The 23,140-nt window shown below is 37.3% G+C and overlaps 1 protein-coding gene across 4 annotated transcripts in view; it reads right to left on the bottom strand.

The window, feature by feature from the left end:
• LOC136846656 (uncharacterized) overlaps positions 1-23,140 on the bottom strand; it is a 78,880-nt gene that overhangs the window by 53,967 nt on the left and 1,773 nt on the right. The window contains exon 1 of one of the 4 annotated variants that reach the window (XM_067117637.1): positions 5,892-5,998. The exons of 2 other annotated variants lie outside the window; for them this stretch is intronic. In XM_067117637.1, coding sequence (XP_066973738.1) covers positions 5,892-5,941 — 50 coding nt within the window. In that variant the 5' untranslated portion in view covers positions 5,942-5,998. Of the gene's footprint in view, positions 1-5,891; positions 5,999-23,140 lie in introns of those variants that run through there. One more of the 4 variants, XM_067117636.1, reaches the window with a different exon arrangement.

The following is a 23,140-nucleotide window of genomic DNA, read 5'->3' as shown; positions in this document are numbered from 1 at the left end:
AGAGAGAGAGAGAGATTACGGCTGAAATGGAGTTTATAATATATACAAATATATGTATGGTAAAAATATATTAAAAGAACATAAAGCCTTCGAAGGAATGAAATCTGATTGGAATAAACCTTGCAATCACCTCAAAGGCAATAACATAACAGACTCCAGGTGGAAGCCAAACCTCTCGAAAATGACATTTCATAATTCATCACCAACCTCTAGGTTAACCGAGCTGAGTCCTTCTCAGCGCCCTGAACCAAACGATGTACAATGAACGAGAATGAAACTCCCTCTGAACTGACAGAAATCCTGAAGATACGGATCCTTTAATCACTAGATGCAGCAAACTAAAACAAACGACCGGACACGAGTATCCAAGGTCCTTCTTCCACACAGGCATCGTGTGACAAAGAGCGCTGCTTCCGCCATCGGCGTCCCCATGCAACATAAATGGCACGATCAATAGCGATTCAATACTGGACATCAATCGGAGATTACGCAAAGAGAGAGAGAGAGAGAGAGAGAGAGAGAGAGAGAGAAACGAATGTTGCTTTCATGTCCATGCATAAGGAGAAGTGATGATCACGATGACGTCAGCATTAACATGATGCATTTTCATACCGGCGTACTCAGAATAGATGTCGGGACTATTTTTACTCAATCAACCTACGTAAAAATAATCCCGACCCTTCCCATTCCAACCAAGTTGAGCTGCGCTGCTTCAAGTTCATGGCCGGAAAGAACAATGAAACTGGACCTTTAAGCATGTGGTTACTTAAGAAGGGTACAAGCTTCGGCTGTTACAATCATGAAACTCTACCATGTAGATAACAGATTACGTTTCTCTTTTTGTCTCATAAATGGGAACTGAAAAGAGTTGAAAATAATCAGAAGTCCTCAGAATGTCTGGCACTTATCCCTTAAAATGACGACCTTCAAATGACACAAAATACTGTGTGGGAGTCTGACGGTGTTGGGAGACTTTTTTTTTTTATCATTTATTTTAAAATGCTCAATGTACAATATACATAGTCTCGAGTTGCAATATTACATGAAATTTCCTGTAACAGTGTTCCTCAGTACCTCACTTTAAACCTATCTTAAATCTGTTTTTTTTTTCTTGGGAGACTGGTGAATTGAGAAGAGTAAAAAATAAACAGAAATCTTTAGAATGACCAGAACTTACCATTTGAAATGATGACAAATAAAATACTAGCATTCTGATGGTGTTGGAAGACTGTTGGTGAATTTGAGGAAGATGGGAAGAGGAGGAGGAGGAGGAGGAGGAGGACCACGTCAAACCGACTGAAAAGGTGATAAAAATACATTTCTTAAAATCATTCGGTGCTATTTCAGACGACCAACCAGTGGTTTCAAGTCGCCCAAAAGTGACCCACGAGAAAACCAGTCTCGGAGCCCAAGACCTCTGTTTTGCGGAAGTCATAAAGAACCCCGCCCTCCCCCCCGTCCAGTCCCCTCCTCCCCTCCCTTTCCAACCACTTGAACGAGTCCCTTGAATTAGTCCCCTGAACGCTGCCTTTGGAGGGTGATCGTGGAACAAACTATCGTTTATGTACACTACCGAGGTGTTTAATGTATTGATAGAGGGGGAGAGGCGAGCCTTGCGCAAGAGATTCTTACGCAATCGCACGGCAGAGAAAATTAATCATCTGCGTGATAGCAGCTCCCTTCCCTATTCAAGTGCCTGATAGAGAAGTTCCAATCAGCTTAACGGACTGCTAAACACTGAGATTAAGGGCGGCGCTGGGATTTTGTAAGAGTGGAGAGTCGTATTACGAAGTTGTCTTCAGTTCGTCGATGAGGCAAAGTACAAAACCAACACTGCAATCTGGTATCATTCGAGGCATTATCATCATTGTCACACAATACTCTACATTTACTCCTCGGTTGCAAGAACTCTGAACTATGGCATTTCTCAAAAGATCATCACATTGTCTTGACTCGCCAAGAGTGGCTCTACGCATTACATAAGGATTACTGTTACTCTAGCACAGGAGCCACGTACGAAAACAACGCGGTCGTCGTATTACATACTAATTCTGTCCTTATTCGAAGATGTTATCCGACTGAAGAAACCTGAATATTTACAAACTGCAGTGACCTTCATACCGCAAGTGTCTTGCGAAACACAACGTTTTGTCTTTTGTCTTGAGCCGAAGATGTGTTACACTGCCGGAACATTTACGCGAATTGTTTTGTCCTTGGGGAAAAACGCATCGTGATCCAACCCCTGAGATATATCAACCGTTTTGTCTTTAGACAAACGCCTAAGTTATAACTCCTTAAGATATAAACCGTTTTGTCTTTAGATGAACGCCTAAGATATAAACCATTTTGGCTTTATACAAAAGCCTAAGATATAAACTGTTTTGTCTTCAGACAAAGGTGGATAACACTTCAGAAAGCGGAGATGTCACATTTTTTCAAATTGTTTTGTCTCTGGCAAGAGATGTCTCATACTACAGGATCCTGGACACTCGTAGTAAAAAAAACCACCACTTGAGACATACCAGTAAAAGTATATATATCTGACATTTAAACGATAAAAAAACTAACATAAGGACTCATACTTTTTAAAGACACCGGTTCTGCAACAAACCGTACAAGGCTTGATCCGAAGAGTTTAATCCCCCCCCCCCCAAAAAAAAGACCTCTACTTACCTGTGGCAGGCATGCATTAAGAAGACCTGTCTTGCTCCTACCACGGATGGGCGTGACACTTTCCCCAAAACCGCCCTCCCCGCCCCCAGTAGTACCTCACCCCCAATAACCCGACACCCCTCCAATACCTACCCCTTCTACACCTCGTACTACCTACATGCCATCTCGCCCTTCAACCTCACAACCTACTATTACATAACCATTGGGTTTGCGCCCCCCGCCCCTCTCTCTCTCTCTCTCTCTCTCTCTCTCTCTCTCTCTCTCTCTCTCTCTCTCTCCTCTCACCTTAATGTTTTCTCGAGCATCTTTTTACGAAGACCAACTGTCAAACACAATTCCTCACGCGCTCACTGCTATAAGTAACATCTCTCCTGGTTACTAGGCTAAGGAAAGAACGGGCGAGAACTCGAGAGCAGCTGAAAATAGAGATATTGTACTCTTCAATGAACACTGAATTTAACGAAGTCTCTCTCTCTCTCTCTCTCTCTCTCTCTCTCTCTCTCTCTCTCTCTCTCTCTCTCTCTCTATAGCTTACGATTGGACACAAAACATAAAAAACAACCATTGGATCGACCCACCCCGGCAGCCTCTAGGAGACACCCACCGCCATAAACAAATAGGTTGGTGCGTCTATTAAACACACACATGAGGGCGCTTCCGACAAAAGCACGAAAAACAAAGGGTGCTCTAAATCAAAACAAACAATGGGTGCTTCTGATGAAACAGTTAAGGGTACTTCCTAGAAAAGCACGGAAAGTGGGCTTCCAATAAAAGCACACTAATGGCTTCCAATAAAAACAATGATTGTTTTAATAAAATAGTTAAGGACACTTCCAATAAAAGCAAACAACGGGGGCTTCTAATAAAAACACTAAGGTGCTTCCAATAAAAATATATGTGTTGGTCAGTAACAACACTTATGGGTACTTCAAACAAAAGTAAGCAAAGTGGGCTTCAAATAATAACACATGAGGGTGCTTCCGTTAAAATTACGTAAGTGTGCTTCAAATAAAAGCACAAAAAGTGAGCTTTCAATAAGAACACGTGCACACTTAAGGGTACTTGCAATAAAAGCACGCAAAGTGGGCTTCCAATTACACACAAAGGGGCTTTCTACAAATACACAAAAGGCATCACTCAATGCAAGCTTGCAAAAGGGCTTTGAACAAAACCACACAAATAAAACAAAACAAAAGGGGTTACCAAGTAAATCAAACTGGTATAAAACTCACCAAGGGATTTTTTGCAACAAAAAACACACTAAGGGGTTTGCAATAAACAAACGAACACAAACGTTTCTAATAACGAAAGCCACATATAGGAGGTCTCAAAAACTGCCTACACAAAGGAGGTCCTTGTGTCAAATAAACAAATGGGGGCTTGCAATTTTAAGTAGCACACAAGGTATTCTTACAGATAAAATTTACGATAGAGATAACAAGGGGCTATTCCAATAACAAACAACACAAGGAAGCTTCCAATAGAAAAACAACACCAATAAAAAGATTCCACAGGAAGAACAACACAAATGAAAAGCTTCCCCAAGAACACCACATATTTAAAAGCTTCCACAAGAAGAACAATACAAATAAAGAGCTTCCACAAGAAGAACAACACCAATAAAAAGCTTCCACAAGAAGAACAACACAAATAAAAAGCTTCCACAAGAACAACACCAATAAAAAGCTTCCACAAGAACACAAATAAAAAGCTTCCACAAGAGGAAGAACACAAAAACCTCCACACGAAAAACAACACCAATAAAAAGCTTCCACACGAAGAACAACACAAATAAAAAGCTTCCACGAGAACAACACCACAAATAAAGTTTCCACAAGAAAAACACCAATAAAAAGCCTCCACATGAAGAACAACAAAATTAAAAGCTTCCACAGGAACAACACAAATAGAAAGCTTCCACAAGAACAACACAAATAAAAAGCTTCCACAAGAAGAACAACACAAATAAAAAGCTTCGACAAGAAGAACAACACAAATAAAAAGCTTCCACAAGAAGAACAACAAATAAAAAGCTTTCACAAGAACACCAATAAAAAGCTTCCACAAGAAGAACACCAATAAAAAGCTTCCACAAGAAGAACAACACAAATAAAAAGCTTCCACAAGAACAACACAAATAAAAAGCTTCCACAAGAAGAACAACAAATAAAAAGCTTTCACATGAACACCAATAAAAAGCTTCCACAAGAACACAAATAAAAAGCTCCCACGAGAACAACACAAATAAAAAGCTTCCACGAGAACAACAACACAAATAATAAGCTTCCACAAGAAAAACGACACAAATAAAAAGCTTCCACACGAAGAACAACACAAATTAAAAGCTTCCACAGGAAAAACACAAATAAAAAGCTTCCACAAGAAAAACAACACAAAAAGCTCCCACAAGAAAAACAACACAAACAAAAAGCTTCCACAAGAACACACACACACAAAAAAGTGGTATTTCCATCCCAAAAACACGCAAGGTGGTTTTAACAAAAACACGAATAATGAGTATCCGGAAACGGAACATGTTACAGAAAAAAAATCACGCTGCAAAAATATAAAATAAGTAAAGATCCAGGAAGTAGTTTGGGAAACGATTACATAAAACAGAATGTTGAAAAGCCCCAGAAAGTAAAGTTAGATGAGCAAGTCAAGGCAAGGACTCCTAATATGTTATCAACGTCCTCGTCAGCACTCCTCTGTGAATCGCTCTGCACTTAGTTTGAACCAAGCATGCAAAATTTGGACTAGATTATCTTTCAGTTAAGTTAACTTTTGTTTGTATATATATATATATATATATATATATATATATATATATATATATATATATATATAATATATATTTATATATATATGTTTATATATGTATATATACAGTGTATAATATATGTATATAATATACATGCATAATATACAGTATATATGTGTTATTTCCTTCTTCTATTCCAATAACTTGTGAACTATTATCATCATACTTCATATTTAGCCTTCATATTCCACCATGAAGCCAATATGCATTATGTGGCCAAGGTCAATTCGTACTTAAAAAAAAAAAGTCAAAAGTTCCTTGGTCACAACTTTGCAACTAAACAAGATAAATGCATCCAATTTGACATTCCTATTCCACTAACAATGCTGATGTGCAGAGCGAGGTCAAGGTCATACTTAATAAAGGTCGAAGGTCAAGAAAAAAGTACTTTACTTACTTGCCCGTGACAAGAGAACCAATTTGTTTATGCCCGTCTGTTACTGACATCCTGACAGCTTACCTGAGAAGAGAAAAACTATTGAATTTCTAATTAAAATTTCACACAAATAATTACACATTTCAATGAAATAACGGCTCACCTGAAGCATTTAAAACGGCTATCCCGATCTAACTTCTCTCTCTCTCTCTCTCTGTACATACATATGCATGTATGTGTATATATATATAATATATATAACCGCACCTATGACAACATCTTGCATTCACACAAAATGAATACTTAACAAATCCCGTTTGTTATTTACATCGCCTTTCTGGTTTGAATTCTGAAATGACTGCATCACCCGTTAAGCAATCTTCATCTGCCTTTACCGGATTATTTACAACCTGTCCTTTTCCAAGAGGCGTTTTTCGTTTTAAGACGTAATATCTATAAATGCAAACATTACTCACACTGACAGAGCTTCATTCAGACAGCCAGGCCCACCTAGATCTCGTAATATAATGAATTATAATCTACAGTAATCTCCACCTTTATAATTCTGTCCTTTGTTATTACTGTAGCACCACTTTCACAGCACTATAAAGTTCGGCTGCTTACTCGTCACTTTCGATTTAAACCACAGTGCCTGTAAATACATCCGCATCCAAGCATGTGACACCAAATTTAATAGTGGCCATGACTCCATATACACTCGTGAGCACATTTGCGCTTCTCAAACATCCTATTTGCGGCACACACACACGTGCTTTCAAGCACAGGTGTAACTTCGAAAGCGCAAGCGTGACTTGGAGCAATTTGGAACATACCGCGTTATGTGAAGCGCATGCGCAGTTCTGGCCAGAAATTTTTCCTATGCGTCTAAGATTAAAATATCAAGCCCTCCGCCGAATACTTCCTAGAGACCTAGACTCATCTTAAACACGTGCTACCTGCTCTGTGACGAAAACAGCGTGCTTATCAAGCCTGTACTACAATAAAAAAGTCATTTTTGGTCCTCATTACTGAAATCGCGTATTGCCCCCAAGTAGCCTTTCCTCAGTACAACCAAACTTGGATGCTGCTGGTTAAATTGGGAAGGGGCAGTCATTTTTATTCAAGGCGCCATGCACCACTGACTTCTCTACCTCCTCCTGACTGTGTGTTCTTATTTTGTTTATTGATTTATACTTCATATTTCTTAACCACGATCTTCTTTCACACATGGGAGAGTTGGTGGCCTTTTAGTCTTGTCCATGTGAGTGGGAGTTTATTTTTAAAACTAATAAGTACGGCCGTTTGGTATCTAATCACATAACACAAACCTTTTATCCCAACAGCTTCAAGAGCTACCAAAAGTATAACGTCTTGTTATTGGAAATGAGGAAGGGTAAGTAATGAAATATAAAATCTAGGCCCAAGGCCAAGCGCTGGGACCTATGGGGTCACTCAGTGCTGCAAGGGATATCGACAGTAAAGAAGGTTTTAAAGGCGTAACAGGAGTTGAACCTCGTAGTTGTACAATGAAACTGTTCGGAGAGGGTGAAAAGAAAGATGGAAGAAAGGTAATATGAACGGAGGTACAATAAAAGGTATGACAGGGGTTGCAGCTAGGGGCCGAAGAGATGCTGCAAAGATTAAATAATGCCTACTAATGGTACTACCCCACTATGGGGAACAAGGATATAACACCATGAAGGCAGAAACCTACATTAAGTACTATCATCATTACATGTGATAATTCTACTTCATCACTACAGCTGCTGGAAGAACTGTCTATGAAAAGCATCTAAAGTCTCGGTTAATTGAAGCAAATATGAATAAATAAATTAGCCTTCAGCACACATGCGGCAGTCTCTCACAGTATAATGTAACCTTGACCGTCACGGTACTGTTTCACTGGGCTGAGGGTGCGCGCGCGCGCGCGCGGTCATGGTTATGATAGGGCAACTTGCAGATTTAACTTCGAGGTATTTTCGTCATAGAATAATATTAAAAACTCTTGTATCATGAAAACTAGAAATAAAGAACAATTTTATGTTCGAAAGCCTAGAACAATAATACTAATAACTTCTCATATCATGAAAACCACAGTTAATTATTAACTTTAAGTTCGGAAACCTGCTCAGTTCTCTTAAGTCTGGAAGCTCTCTCTACAAGTAGAGTGCCAGGTTTAGCCACGCCGTCGTCGGCTTGGAGACAGCCTCTCTCACCACTGGGTCCTTGGTTCCGGTAAGGATACAGAAGGAAGGTACATCGGTCCACGCTTCGGTATGATACGTACCGTCCCAAGTCTTAAGCCGGGACATCTCGACCCTCTCGTACATTGCACGCCTTTTTTTTTTATATATAGGTATCAACCATTCTGAAAGGTTAAATTAGTCCCTCTTACCTCTAAAACCCAGACATGATGGGAGAGGGGGGGGGGGGGGCGTTAACGCCTTGCCAACTGAAAATGCGATTGTTAGCGTGTAGGTTTGAATGACTTGGTGTGTGCGTGCGCTTGTGAAACTTTGTAGATGTCTGACTGTCAATACAACTCTTCTGCTCTCAAAACTTTCATAATCCAGTAACGATACTGATGTGCACAGTGAGCTCGACGCCAAGGTCAAGGTCACATTTAAGGACAAATATGAATATAACCTTGACCATAACTTTGAGACGACATATAAGACAAGCACAATCCACTACTGATGCAGTACATACAAGTGGAATTTTACTTGGCCATAATAATTCAAGGTCATTTACAGTTATTTTCCGTCACAGGCATAGCTAAAAATCAGTTATTGAACGTACAGTATGCGTGTGTATATATACTGTTACATATATATACATACATACATACATATATATATATATACATATATATATATATATATATATATATATATATATATATATATATATATATATATATATATATATATATATATAACACACAGTCCCATTGCTATCCCTAGGCTAAGGAAGGGGTTAGTTGCCCTGATGAACCTTCTCCAACTACTTCAGTCTGAAGCATCTTCGTCTCCCGCTAAACCCGTCTTCTCCTAATCTTCCTTCACTTTATCACTTCGTCTAATTCTCTGCCTCCCTCTTGACCTTCCACCTGCTAACAGGTTCCACCCAAACCCTCCTCACTCCCTCCCCTTAACTCATCCTTACAACATGTCCAAACCATTTCAGTCTCGACACTCGTATCATATCGGTAATCTTTACCACCCCAGCACTTCTACTTTCTTCATTTACATTTTCGTGAATTACAGATCAGTTCACATTTTCGTGTAACTAGCAAAGGATGAAAACTTCATCATCGTTCGGAACTGAAATACATAAAATGACAGATATACACTGTATAATGATTTTACGAATAAAAAAGGTCAGGAACACCAAACACTTAAACATGCGCCTAAGATCAATTCTCAGCCACTATGCAATGTAAGGGCTTAGAACTGGTAAACATTTTTGCCACGGATATGAGACAAACTGTAAACGTATAACAATCTGTAAAAATCAGCGTCTATCGTGTAAAAAAAACAGCAAATTTGTTCCTTTTCCACAGGAAATCCTCAAAGAGAAACAACCTGCTATTCTTCTATCGTGAAAAAAAACACCGAAGTTACTTCTTTTCCACAGGAAATCCTCAAAGAGAAACAACCTGCTATTAAACATCTTCCTACTATGGAAGAGGAGTAGCAGCAAGAGACAAGGACAAGAGTTCTAAATGATAGCGAAGATAGCATAGTGGTAGAGAAGATATGAAGGTCAAAAGCACTCACTCCAGACTGCTGAGAGAGAGAGAGAGAGAGAGAGAGAGAGAGAGAGAGAGAGAGAGAGAGAGAGAGAGAGAGAGAGAGAAAGAGAATGTCAATTCTGGTCAATACGTCAGTTCGAATAGGCTAATGGTCTAAGACTAACATTCACAAATTATTTTGAACTTCATTTACACTGGTCTCGTATGGTAATAAAAAGTGTGAAGTATAATAGTTCTCGTGGTAATGTTTGCTAATGACATTTCATACTCCTCTTAACAAAATTTAATTCACACAGACACACAAATGCTATACGCGGCAAGGTCGGTGTCCACTATTTTACATGTACGACAACGGAACACTTTGCTGTAATTAAAAACTCATCTTCCGACACGATTTTTCCTTGTCTTCTTACACTAAACTAAGTTCAATTGAATTATATACGCACGTGAATACATATTTGTTAATAAATGCAGGTTGTTTTCATTTCTTAAATTACTTTTTCGCCAAGACGTAGCCCACTTTCTTTTTCTGTACCTTCCTCCGGTAACTTTCAGGCCTGATTTGCAACCACTGTTATCTTCCAACGTCCAAGGTCTGTTGCAAGTTTCGGTAACAAAAGGACTACAAAAAAAACCCATGGGTAAAAATTGATTTAAAGCTCATGGTTCCTCACTATTTCACTTATCTTGATGACTAACTGTCAATATCGAGGAACTCTGATATGATAAAACCTAAATGTCTACTAATCAGCAATATGTGTACGAAACGGCTCTTGAAAATACACTTGTTATAAAGTGCCCATGTAAAACACATTTGCCAACCAGAAGTGAGTCAATAACCCCATCACTTGCAAATGAATGCACATTAATGTGTGATGGGCGAAAAATCGATGACGCTATGAATTTCATTTGAAAAATGTGTCGTTTTCAAGGTTAAAGTATCTCATCTAACAAGATAACTCGTGAAGGTTATCTTCTGTATCACCGAACTCGTCGAAACATTATCTGGAGAACGGTTCGTCGGCATTGTCTACCAAAGAAGAAGAAGAAGAAGAAGAAGAAGCAAAATCATGAAGGAGAGCATAAGGTCAGAGCTGAAGTCTGCAGCATATCAGGCCAAAGTGAAACAAGGATGCTCTGTCAGTCCGTATATTTGCATGACCGCGAACACGTCTTGGTATATAATGATGGGCAAGTTCGTTTTCAAGTGCACAGGGATACTACAGATTCCAAGAAGTCAATGAACAATAGGATTGTTGGACTAGGAAACTAAAGGCAACAAAGTCGACCAACATATAAAATGTAAAATTTTATACACACACACACAAACACATATAGTACACACAGAGGGGGTCTTCCATTGCCATATAAGCCTTTGCATTGCCTGTCCCTGTCTTCTCTTCAAGTCTTATCTTCAAGTACCACTTCAGTCAGTGCTTCTAATAAAGAACTTTTAAATTGAGTATGTAAACCTAGTGGCTGTTGCAGTAGCATGCGTTTCAATGTGTGTGTATAAGATGCATTTACGGTTTCCTTTAGTATTTACACTACGATTCAAAATGTTAGAGGATACTACTGTACTTGTGTGCTAGATGAACAAAAACACCGGCATATTTTTGTCTTCATGTGTAAGTAGAATTGAATAACTTTCATTTAGAATATTATTTCCTAAAATGTCCTTAGGTCAAATGAACTACCACTATTTATGCTTTCTTTAATATGTTTGTAGAAAGTAACTCAGAAAAAAATGTTTGCCTTAATCAAGCAACCCCCTGGTTACTACCACCTACTATGTGGCTTGTAGGGCATACTGTAGACTGTACCAAAAGTTCTGAACATCAGTGACTTCTCTAATTCCATCACAAATATGAGCTTACCATTTAATATTATGCACTGTATAGTGTATAGGCCTACTTAACGTCTAGAACTTCTATCATACACGAGGCAAGATCCCCTTGATAAGACTAAAGCTGAACTCTCTTAGGAAGTACAGTATATAAATTATCTTAATAAAAAAAATTTCATTTATTTCTGTACTTTATCTTGTGCCAACAATTGATTATGTTCTTTACTAGACTAATCTTCATCCTTTCTTGCAAAGCTCATTCAAGTCAGTCTTGTCTTGCTTTAAGGCATTAACAGGGGCTTCTTGGCCCTTCCCATCGGGCATTTGTAAATTCAAAACCCTGTATGAACACTCGCTTCACTTTCAAGACTGCTCCTTAATTCAGTTACCAGTTATCTTTAAATAAAATCTAACACAGTACCTAAATCAAACATTCTACTCCACTCTGTCTAAATATAATCGTTATATATATTTACTACAGCAATCAACCAATACTCACCACCAGACCACTCAAGGCCATTCAATCCTCATGGGCCATACTTGCAAAATCCATCAAAATATCAATCTTTTGTCTGACTGGTAAAAAAGTGCAAAAGTTCTCTATTGTTTTCCATTATTTTCAGTAGTTTGATCATTTTCTACAGTCTGATTACTTGGAATTTTTATCAGAAAGTTGCATTTGCATTAGTTTTAAACCATCATTACTGTCTGTTGGCTTACATGATCTATGTCACATTTCTCTCATCATAAGCAGTCTGGCAGCATCTCCTATCAGTATGTTATCTTCTCAATGCTGCTTGATATGTGATTATCTCGGTCTTTTAAATCTTCCGAAGGGTGTCCCCATTAAAAGGCTTGTCCTCCATTCCTAAATACTACTGTGCACAGTACATAGTTTTCTGAAATCATTTCCTGGCATGATTGGTTTCTTGTCATCCCTTCAACATCTAATCTTTCTCCAACAATATTACAAGAATTAACCTGGTATAAAATGAGACCCTCTCCAACAGTATTACAAGAATTAACCTGGTATAAAATGAGACCCTATGTTTTCTTGCAGACAACAGAAATCCTCATCATCACCCCAAAACCCCTGGGGCCACTCACCAATATGGAGATTCTTTGCACACAAAGAAGTAACTGCATTCATTACATCAAGAGCTGGAGGAAAACCCAAGTGCTTTGTTGACAGGATGGCAGAACTGTCAGAAAGAAAGGAACTAAAAAGACCAAGATGCACGTACTCAAAGAACACAAAGGCGAAGGCTGTTGGAGGATGTAAGTGGAGCTGCTTTCATTTTTATTTGCAAAGCCTATGAGAACAGGAAAAACCTCAAATAAAAATTCAGTTTCCAATAGCAACGATGTTACCATAAAAGTGAAGAGCAACAGAACATGGAGGAATTTATAATCTATGATACATACCAAGAACCTATTTGCCTACCATAGCATATTGCAGCTTTTCATACTAGCACAGTTTCCTAGGAAGCATTTTTTAGATAACAATAGTAAACAGGAGAGGAGCTCAATGACTGTTTATAAATGATCTTATTACAGTACTGTGCTGTGTATAAATTACTACTCTTGTAGTTACACAAAACAGGCGTAAAAAATCTGGACATTACAATAGGAAAGTTATAATCAGGTTACCACACCTTTATACAATAACTCTCCACAATACTTATAAGTAATACCCACTTACAAAGGAATTCACTCCTATTTAGCCTATCATGTAGTACAAGCTTTATTTCTTGAACTTGGTTAACCTTTGTAAACTTACCAACATGAATAAATCTGGAGTCCAGCTACTGAAAATATATTAAGAGCATACCCATTCAATTGAATATCGCCAATGAGCAGTTCTGTTTAAATTCCAATTAACAATTTTCACATTTTGAATTTTATATTTTACAATGAAAAAATTCATAAATAACAATTCAAAATACTATTCCAAAATTGTTAATATTACATACCTCACATTAAATAAAAGTAAAAAATAGGCAGAAAAAAAAATTTGCTGACAGAAAAACTATAACAAAATTTTCAATCATCATACAAAAAAAAAAAAATTACGGTAAGTTGCACATTAGTACGTTGAGAACTGAAGTTCAATATTTCTACAACTCGTGAAGAATCTATTACAAGTCTTCCCTGCATTCCATTTCCTACATTAACGGCTCAATACTTTAACATCTTTACCAACATACAGAAAACAAGTTATGACGGTGCAAGAATGAGTATGTGGAGTGCAGTGTCTTCAGCATGAGTCATACACCCAAATGCTCTCATGAAAAAGGTTATTGTTGGTAAGGGGTCTATGTGCTGCATGAACACACAAACACACACATGCGCACCAATCAATCTGATTTCATTAGTGTCAAACTAATGTTATCACAAGGATTCCTTGCATTTCCAACAAGTTCAGTTTTTCTATTTCATTGGGTGGTCTTTCTAACTTTAAATCAATAAGATTCTACTTCCTATAAAAATAATCCACTTTGTTTATCTTGACAAATTCTAACTCTACACTGCCTGCCACATCAAACAAATGGGAACCTGCCAGTGTTCTACTAAATCTTTAAAGAAAAAATAAAAAAATCCTGTTGACAACAATGTTAGGGACAGGTTATTTCACAATTACTCTTCCATTTCATTTTCATAACTGTTAACTCACCAATGGAAGCTTAATTTATATAGTAATTTGGAAAAGATGAAACATGTCCCTAGCACCTTTGCAGTACTACAAATAACTACACCCTGCCTAAGCATAAAAAGTTGTTATTACACTCACGTTGTGGGGGGGAGAGGGTTCTAGTTGCATAAGTGTCTTCCTTTGACTTCTAGAAATTCCTTCTGGTTTCTTCCCACATGGCTATCCAACCTCTTTGCATTTACCTTGCTGGTTTTTTCATATCTCATTTAGGAACACCCCTTAAGTGCAGCCTTATGAGTCTACATATGTGACTCTGCAGTTTTATTATATTAATTCATTATCATAAATACACAATTATGCCATGAGTAATCTTTATGGTAACCCACAAAAGCACCCTTCATCAAGAATTCTGATTGTTTGTTATTGGCACTCACTTCAACAACAGTTAAAGTTAATATCAATAACAACAATACTGTAATGGGATATTATGAAAACTTATGACAACAGCTTGACAATTTAGTCTCATTAAAATTCGAACACGGATTAGCCTAAATTGGCAAGAATTAAAACAAGAATCCTTGCGACTATATCTCTTAGAACTTTCACACTAAGCTGAAAAACAATGTTTACAGACTAATAATTTTCGATCTTCTGACTTTTTAAATGTACCCGACAGTCACAAGTATATTGGGTGTTTTCTTACAACCATAGGTCCAATGGAGGACTATTTGGGCTGTCTTTGTGGAAAAATGGACCAGCACCTGCCACAGCCTGGGCTACTCAATAGTGGTGTCTGAGCAAAGAAAAAAATGCGAATGGGACACTTCCTTTATACAGTCTTCATTGTTGTCTATTTGTCAGAGTGACTGATCACCGAGAACTTTTTAAGGCTCTGACGGTACACCTCAGTGGTCAAAGGACCAAATGCAATTATTAATATAAAAAAAAAAAAATTTCAGACCACCAAACTTTCCACTTATGTGGATTTTAAAATGCTGAAATGTTCCCAAGGTACCCTGTTCAACAGCTTATTCCCCAGATGGGTAATATGAACTACCATGAGAATCAGCAATTATATCTTTACTAAATTCAGTTAATTAACAGTCAATGATACCTCTTAAATTGCAATCCTGTGTCATGTGGCAATTTACCATCCTAATCATGACCTTAAAGTTAGGAAGGCCTACATATAAAATGAACTCCCTTTTTAATTATCCATGATCAAATCAACAGCCTTTAAAACACAGGCTGTCTAAAGGTTCAGACATCATCTTCCCCCAGATCAAGTTATTAAATGGAAACCTGCTTCCAACAGATCAAGTTATTATTCCTAGCATTATTCTTTAACTAAATTAAAAGACTTCATCAAAAGCCCTCCTTTCCATTAATGCAGTCAGGGACTTAAACTTTCTAGTTATAACAGCTGAAACATACTATAAAGAAACAAACAAATAATCTTACAAAAACCATTTCCAAGCAGCAAAATGAGTTCAATATGACTGTACATAGACTACAGTTCTGCATGACATTAACTCCATCATTTTGCTTTCAATTATGGTACAGTGGTATAAAGCAGACTATGCTTCATCAAAAAATTTTGTCAAACAAATACATCAAATATCCTCAACTAACTTACACCGAAGACTAATATAATGAACCACCCTCCTGCAATGAATATCTATTGAACATTATGCAGATATAAACAAAAGCATTCAAGTTAAACATTTTGTGTACCCTGAAAACTGCTTAATTGTAAATTAAAGGAAACAAGAGTATCTTTGTACACCCAGCAGCTACACATCTAATTTGGGCAAATGAGAATAGCTTGCAAAATAAAGTATATAAAAAAAACTAGGTCTCCTCTGCAGAGCAACAAAAATAAAAGACCTTAACTACTTAGCAGTTTGATGAATTGTGACCTAAATGCTAAACCTTCCTACATTGACTTCAAAATAAATTACAGTACATTGATGTTAAAATTCGGGCACCTGCTTATCAAAAATTGGAGATTTGCCAGTCTAACCAGTGTCTCTTTGCAAATGTTTCTTTGAAAAAGAGTACACAGATAGTGAAAACTTATTTTAATTAATGTCTTAGTGAAAACTTAATTCACGTTTGTCAACGCACATCTACACTGTTTGTTACATGATCTTAACAAGTGGGTGTTGATGTTGCATCCCTGTACAACCCATACAAAGTTAATCTCGCTCAGGTAAGCAATAAGTACAAGGTAACCTGGGGGGAGAGGGCCTGTTAGAGTCTCAAGAAGTGACACAGTTGTGTAATTGAACTTTATAAAAAGGCTGTGAAACCCCACAGTTGAGCAGAACATGGCACCCTAGGTAACATTATGGGAAGTTAGGTAAGGATAAATACCGTACACTGCACCCTTGTAAATACCACAGCCAGACATTTTTGCAAAGGTTAAGGGGGTTCTAGCACCCCCACACCAAAATAAATCTTGGCTTCCTAGCTGGTTAAGAAAGAGTCCATTATGTGCCACTACCTCAGGTTTCTCAGAGGTTAAGGGGGAGCCCCAGTGGGACAGAGCATCCACCAGCCAGATAGGATGTGGTACCCTTAGTTAGGTCACTTTTAGGAAGTGGCAACCTTATGTAAGCAAGGTTAGGTTAGGATGTATATAACCTTGCAACTATCACTGCAACCCATTTTAGCAAAAGGTTGTAGGGATCCAACACCTCCCTCTGCCAAGTAGGACTGGGGTAGTAAGTTCACTTTGGTTCAGATAAATCCTCTCAAGTAACGCTCTCACCATTTTTACAAAGATTAGGGGGAGTTCAACAAAGACCTCATCAGCTAGGTAGAATATGGTGCCCTAAGCTAAGTTAATTTACGTTAATATGTATCCCTGTATGTAACCTGGGGGGAGGGAGGTTTCAGGAGTGGGAAACCCACCCCCCCTGGCTCAAATAGGATATGAAAGCCAAGTTACAAGCATCAGGAACAGAAGCACACCAGGCAGTACCCTGTATAAAATGCAAAATCAAGGATAATTTCTACAAAAGCAGATCTGGACACAATTGGTGTGTGGCTATCATTAAAATTATACTTCTGTTACGATAGTATAACTTAAAAAGCCTGCAGACCATGATGCCCACAGGCTGGGACAATTAGTAGGCAATGAACATCCAAAGATAAGAATTACTAGATCAGGTACATGCCTGAGAAGGCATCCTTTCTAAGGTATGACCCTCCTGAAAAGAGTCTTGTGTATGTAGGCTATGTATATAGGCTATATAAATGAGGAATCACTACTACACTGATCACTTCTGAATCTCTGTTCTCAAGGGGATCACAACAGTATTCCTCCTAAAGGATACAGAATGTTCACAAGATTCTAAATTATCACCAAGAGGAGAGAATCCAGATTAACTCCCTAAATGTGGTCCATAGACCAGGACGGAAAAAGATGACAGAAAGGAAGACCTCATAGACAGAAGTAGGGGTGAAGAAACAAACCGAAGTTCCTACTCCAACCTTACCATTTACTGTTCAACTCTCTACTAAAACCAGTAAGACAACAGCCAAAGAAGCCATTATCTTCAGCAGAACAGAATCAGCAATTAAAGGGGCATGAACAACCAGCACAAAAGAGACAGTTTACATGTCCACAATCTCATCCCAGTAGTGTGAGAGGTGTACTCAGCCCTTCCACCACAATCTTCTCCTAACCTCCTATAATCCTCCATGAAAAGCGTGCTGAAAGAGAACAGTCAATGAGGATAGGGCTGCATGCAAAGACCATTAGCACAGGGCAGCCTCCACAGAAACTGGCCAAAGGAGGGAAAAGCTCTACCCCTTCCCTGGAAATCTTGCTGAAGGCAAGTAACAAAAACATAACTTACTGACAGCCTCTCCTGGTGTAATGTACCCATAAAAGGGAATATAGACCGACTTTTCTTCTACATGAGAAGGATAACCCTGTGGAAAATCCTAATGGATATTCCTGAGAAGGAGTCTCTCAAAGTCTACAACCTTCAGTGATCCCAAGACCAAGAAGGAAGGAGGAAGCAGGAAGGGCAAAGACAGCAATCTGACACTACCCACAAAGTTCACACAGACAAATCTGCAACAAAGTCAACTTATGAGATTTCTCACAACTACCGGAATAGTTTTGGAGTAATCAAGCCGAAGGAGTTACTGTAGTAAAGACTACAGATAACACAGGTCTTAATAACCACTTATAATTGTTATAACACAGCAAACCCAAAAGATTCACGTAACAACATCCTATAAAGTTATAAGTTGTAGCTATAGAAAACCGTATTCTAGTATTCCTGACACACTGAACAACTACTAAACACAAAAATAATACAGTACTATACATGATATATATATATATATATATTGCAAAGCTTCACAAACCAGTCCAAACCTATGACCAAACAAAAAAAGTTGGCATCTTGACTAGATGACATCTGAAGAAAAAGTAAAGCATTACAGCCAGGTGAGTGGGCATACCGTATCACTAATTAACCACCTGGTTTTCAAATTTCACTGATCATTTTCGGCTTCCACCAGATGTGTTCCTATATGAGGATATGGTTTGTACCCTCACTAGAACAAAACCGATGAGCATTCTTAAGTTATATGAATACCAGTAGAATTACCATCATTTCTGAAATTAACATGCCAACATTACCATATCTCTTTTTGTATTTTCCAGTACGTTCTGTTACTTCTTTTGAATGAACACCATATTCTTTGGAAGCTTGCATTTCAAGTCATTGGCCCCCTGTGGGCTTGTTCTACATGAATAGGATTCATCTTCTGAATAATAATAATAATAAAAAGTGAAATAATGAGTAAAAAAGCCACAATAATATAATTGATAAATTGTATATTTTAAGATACAAAAATATACAAAAAGGGGATAAAAATGAGGAGCTTTCGCCGTTTGAACTGTCCTCTTCAGCCAACTATTATTGTGGCTTTTTTACTCATTATTTTCGATCACAATATAGTGATGCTCCACAGATAAAAAGTGAAGTTGCAATGCATTACTACCCTAATACAATTCTCCTTGTATTTTAATAATTTACTTACTTTTTACCTATTTATTTATTGATTTATCTGTTTTTCTAACAACTGATCTTTTTCTGTATTTTCCATTACCTTCTGTTACCTCTTTCAAATGACCACCATGTTCTTTGGAAGCTTGAATTTCAAGTCAATGGCCCCTGTGAGCTTGTTACATATGAATAAGGTTCGTCACCTGAATATTAATTAATACAGTAATAGTAAAAGCAGGTCAACACATGATGTTTGTCAATTATGTCATACATAGCCTACCCCTTTGCAACATAAGTAACTATTTCCTGTATCATAAAAAGCGCTTTTGAATTCATTAATCACATTTTTTCATGATGTGAAAAGCCCCACTTGCAGCAAGCTTCTTGAATACAATAAGATTTATCTCATTCTTTATATGTGGAATTGACTGTATATAATTTTGTCAACTAATGCATCAACAAATCATTTTCCTCAGTGTAAACATCACTGTACATAATTTTTTGTTTTCCATGGCTGCAGAAGTACCATCTCTGCTGCTTCCATCAGCAAAATTAAGGAATATGGCATGCATTAGCAATCTCACTTTTCTCGATATTCACTTTACTAAAGACTGTGAAGACCTTGTAACCAGACAATTCTTTTTCTAAACCTGATCTGTACAGTATACGTTACCTTCTTTATATATAGAACAGCCATCTTCTTCACAGCAACTTCCGATAATTCAATCTTTTTCAAAGGTTCAATTCTCAGGTCACCTTCCAATGATTCGATGCCCTTTGCAAAATTATAAATTTTTTTGGTCAATGTCCCAGAGCCAATTTGCTGAGTCACAAACTGGCTCTTCCTACAAATTTTCATGCGCAGCAATTCAAGTACCACACTCAGCATTCCCTTTAAGCTGCAGCTCAATTCCGCCCCTCAGTGCAATTATTGCTTTTCTGTATATTCATTCAATTTCCTCCACTTCAGTTTCTTTATAAAACTGACGTCATCTGGACGTGCACATCTGTCATAATACCACTCATCACACTAATCCTACCCAAATTTTCATCTTTCCCTTTAACAGATCTACAGGTGGAACAAATCAATGATGACCCTCTGGTTAACTATACAGCAGCTTCACTTGACATTCATATACAAGATCATTTTCCACATACTGTACTGTAAAATATTATTCGTCAAAGAATAAAAAATGAATCTGTTCCACTCAAAATATGAGAGAACTCACTGTACACATCTGCTCTTCACCAAAGCCTCATGCCTTACTCATCACCAAAAATTAACCAATACACAGGTCTTTTTTTTTTCAATACAGCAAAGAGTTTTACAAGTATTAACCTGAATCAATTTGTGCTCAAGGTCACCCAAGATCCCCTTGTTTAGCCTATCTTTTTAAAACATGGATCCAAAAACAGGCACAGCTTATTTGTCTGAACTGCTCAACTATGGAATCTGGAGTCTGTGAATCCCTCAACCATTAACCCCCAACCATGCGTCATATTAAAACTTCACTTCCCTATCTTAAACTGGGCTAGTTTAGTCTAGCATCTGCTTCATCTACAGTTTAGCATAATCCAACTTCAGCAAAGCCTGGGATGCTGTAATGTACAGGTCAATGCTTTAATGTTGCGACTAGAACAGGCCTACTTAGGCCCTTACAATTTTGATGTCAGCTCACAAGTGTGAATGCTTTTATTCTAGCTAAGAACCAGAATAATGTAATATTTATGAACAGTGACCAACTAATAACATCACCTTACCTTAGTTATTACGGTACTCACACATGCTTCTACAAACCGACACCTTGCCTGACTGTTTGTCAATGTCAGAGTTTTGTTTTGGTTTGCTAAAATGTTCACTGGTGTTAGAATTAACCATTTTCCTTAATAATAGCCCCTCTGCAGCAAAGTCTAGCTCAGACACCTGTATAATGTATAGAATTTTTTTGCACTATTAAAACAGAATAAAATTCTATCTTTCACTGTTAATACAACCTACCACTGGAACAAAATTTTCAAGTAAGATATGAAAATAAATAATCTTTTAAAATTTCACTGGTTCATTTCACAGCTCACAGTTTCATTCACAGACTTGAATCATTTACAGACAGAATTCTTACCTCTCTTAGTTGCCTGGAAGGTGCTATAAAACACTGTTTGACCTCAAGTAAGTGTAAAGGATTTCCCCTTTGTTACAAATGCATATTTCTCAGAATATTTAGTCATTTAGAGACTAATGTTGTTGTTTTGTATAGGTCAATAAGCAATTTAAAGCCTGATAATATGCATGAAATAAAACATGGAAAATCTACACTGTAATCTGACAGTAGCACTATACATTAGAAACACTGTATGTCAGGGCTCTCTTAGCCATGGTAACTACCATCATTAACTTAAATGTGTTGGGTAACAATGATCAAATTACTCAATATTTGTGCAAGCAGTGTTAGTAGCATTACAGTGTGTAGAAGTCTTAGTCAATGGTCAGTGAGTAAATTTGCTTTCCAAATAGACACCAGCAAGCTTATGATAAGTTTAACTTTTACCAGCCTACATGGTTAAAGTAATTTGCAGAGGCTTTTAAAAGCAGCCACTCAAATTCTTTCAAGATAAAGGATAAAGGGTACAGAAACAAAGAATGTTTGTAAGGTAAGTAATTTGAATAAGTCTAGCTTAGTACGACTCAAAAATACACTAGAAATCTTTATTTATGTTCCATCATCTAAATGCACATTACATTCCAGAGTTCTTTTCTTGAACTGATCACTTCATGGTGCAGATCCTTTCTGTACTGTGCACTTCCCTGCAATACCTCTTTTCATATTAACAGTACTTAATTTCACTTACATTTCCTGCATTGCTCTTTCTTGGTGATTAGTACCATACTAAATCCATGAGAGGGAAAACATCAGAAGGATTAACAAAGGAATATTTTTAACACAATGTCAGTCACTTCCATTTCACTTGTCATATCACAATAACCAAAGCCCTTCCTCATTTCTGGTAGCTTCATGAATATCTCTAAATTTGTCCTTGCACAAAGGCAGTCTTCCGACGAAAACATATATTAATGCTCAAGTGAATAAATACACACAGGCAGTAAGTTACACAGTCAGTACCCCATGACCCATGTTACTTTCATCACTTCCTGAAACAAGAAACAGGAAGATGTCTCCATTATGAACTTTACCAAACACTACTGGTGATATAGTACTACTTGAATGAGGTACAGTATATATAAATGGCAAAAAAAGATATTAAAATCACTCATGCTTAAAATCAGTAACAGTAAAAAAAATTTGAATACTAAAATTATTAACACTTTCATTGCAAATTTCTCTCTCTCTCTAATATAAAGGGCGAAAATAAAAATTCATACTTGAAAAAGTTCACCCATAAAATTTGAGAAAAAACAAATTACTCTCTCTCTCAAATTAGAACAAAAAGATCATCACCACCACTTTCACTGTAAATCAATCAATCAATCAATCTATCTCTCTCTCTCTCTCTAATATAAATAATAAAAAAACAGTAATCTTCATGCTCAAGAAAATCACTCATAATAGCTGAGAAAAAAATTATTACCATCCCTCTCCAAACTGAAATGTGCCTTGACACGAGATACAAAGAAAATAAGCTTGACAAGATATTACAGTCTGCTGGACTTGAGGAATCTTATTTTCACCGAATCTGGTAACAGTTCTGGAGATGAAAAATTCACCATCATTTATTGCTTTGTTTTATATAAACTATTAATTAAAAGTACAGTAATTGCATATGCAAAAACTAGAGAATACACGAATAAAAATAAAACCCCATAGCTATAAGTTAAAATACATGGTAATTTTGTACTTGAATTGTTGCAACTTCACAAGTTCAAACTTAGTGCAAATGCTTTTAGAAGCAAACTGTCACGAGTCTTTACTTCATAGTTTAATTATCTCATCTGCTGCTCAATTATGTTATTTACCTGTTTTACTTTAT

This window comes from Macrobrachium rosenbergii, chromosome 15, assembly GCF_040412425.1.
Source record: "Macrobrachium rosenbergii isolate ZJJX-2024 chromosome 15, ASM4041242v1, whole genome shotgun sequence".
NCBI lineage: Eukaryota > Metazoa > Arthropoda > Malacostraca > Decapoda > Palaemonidae > Macrobrachium > Macrobrachium rosenbergii.
Note: the sequence above shows the minus strand (reverse complement) of the source record. Positions and strands in the feature narration are given on the sequence as shown.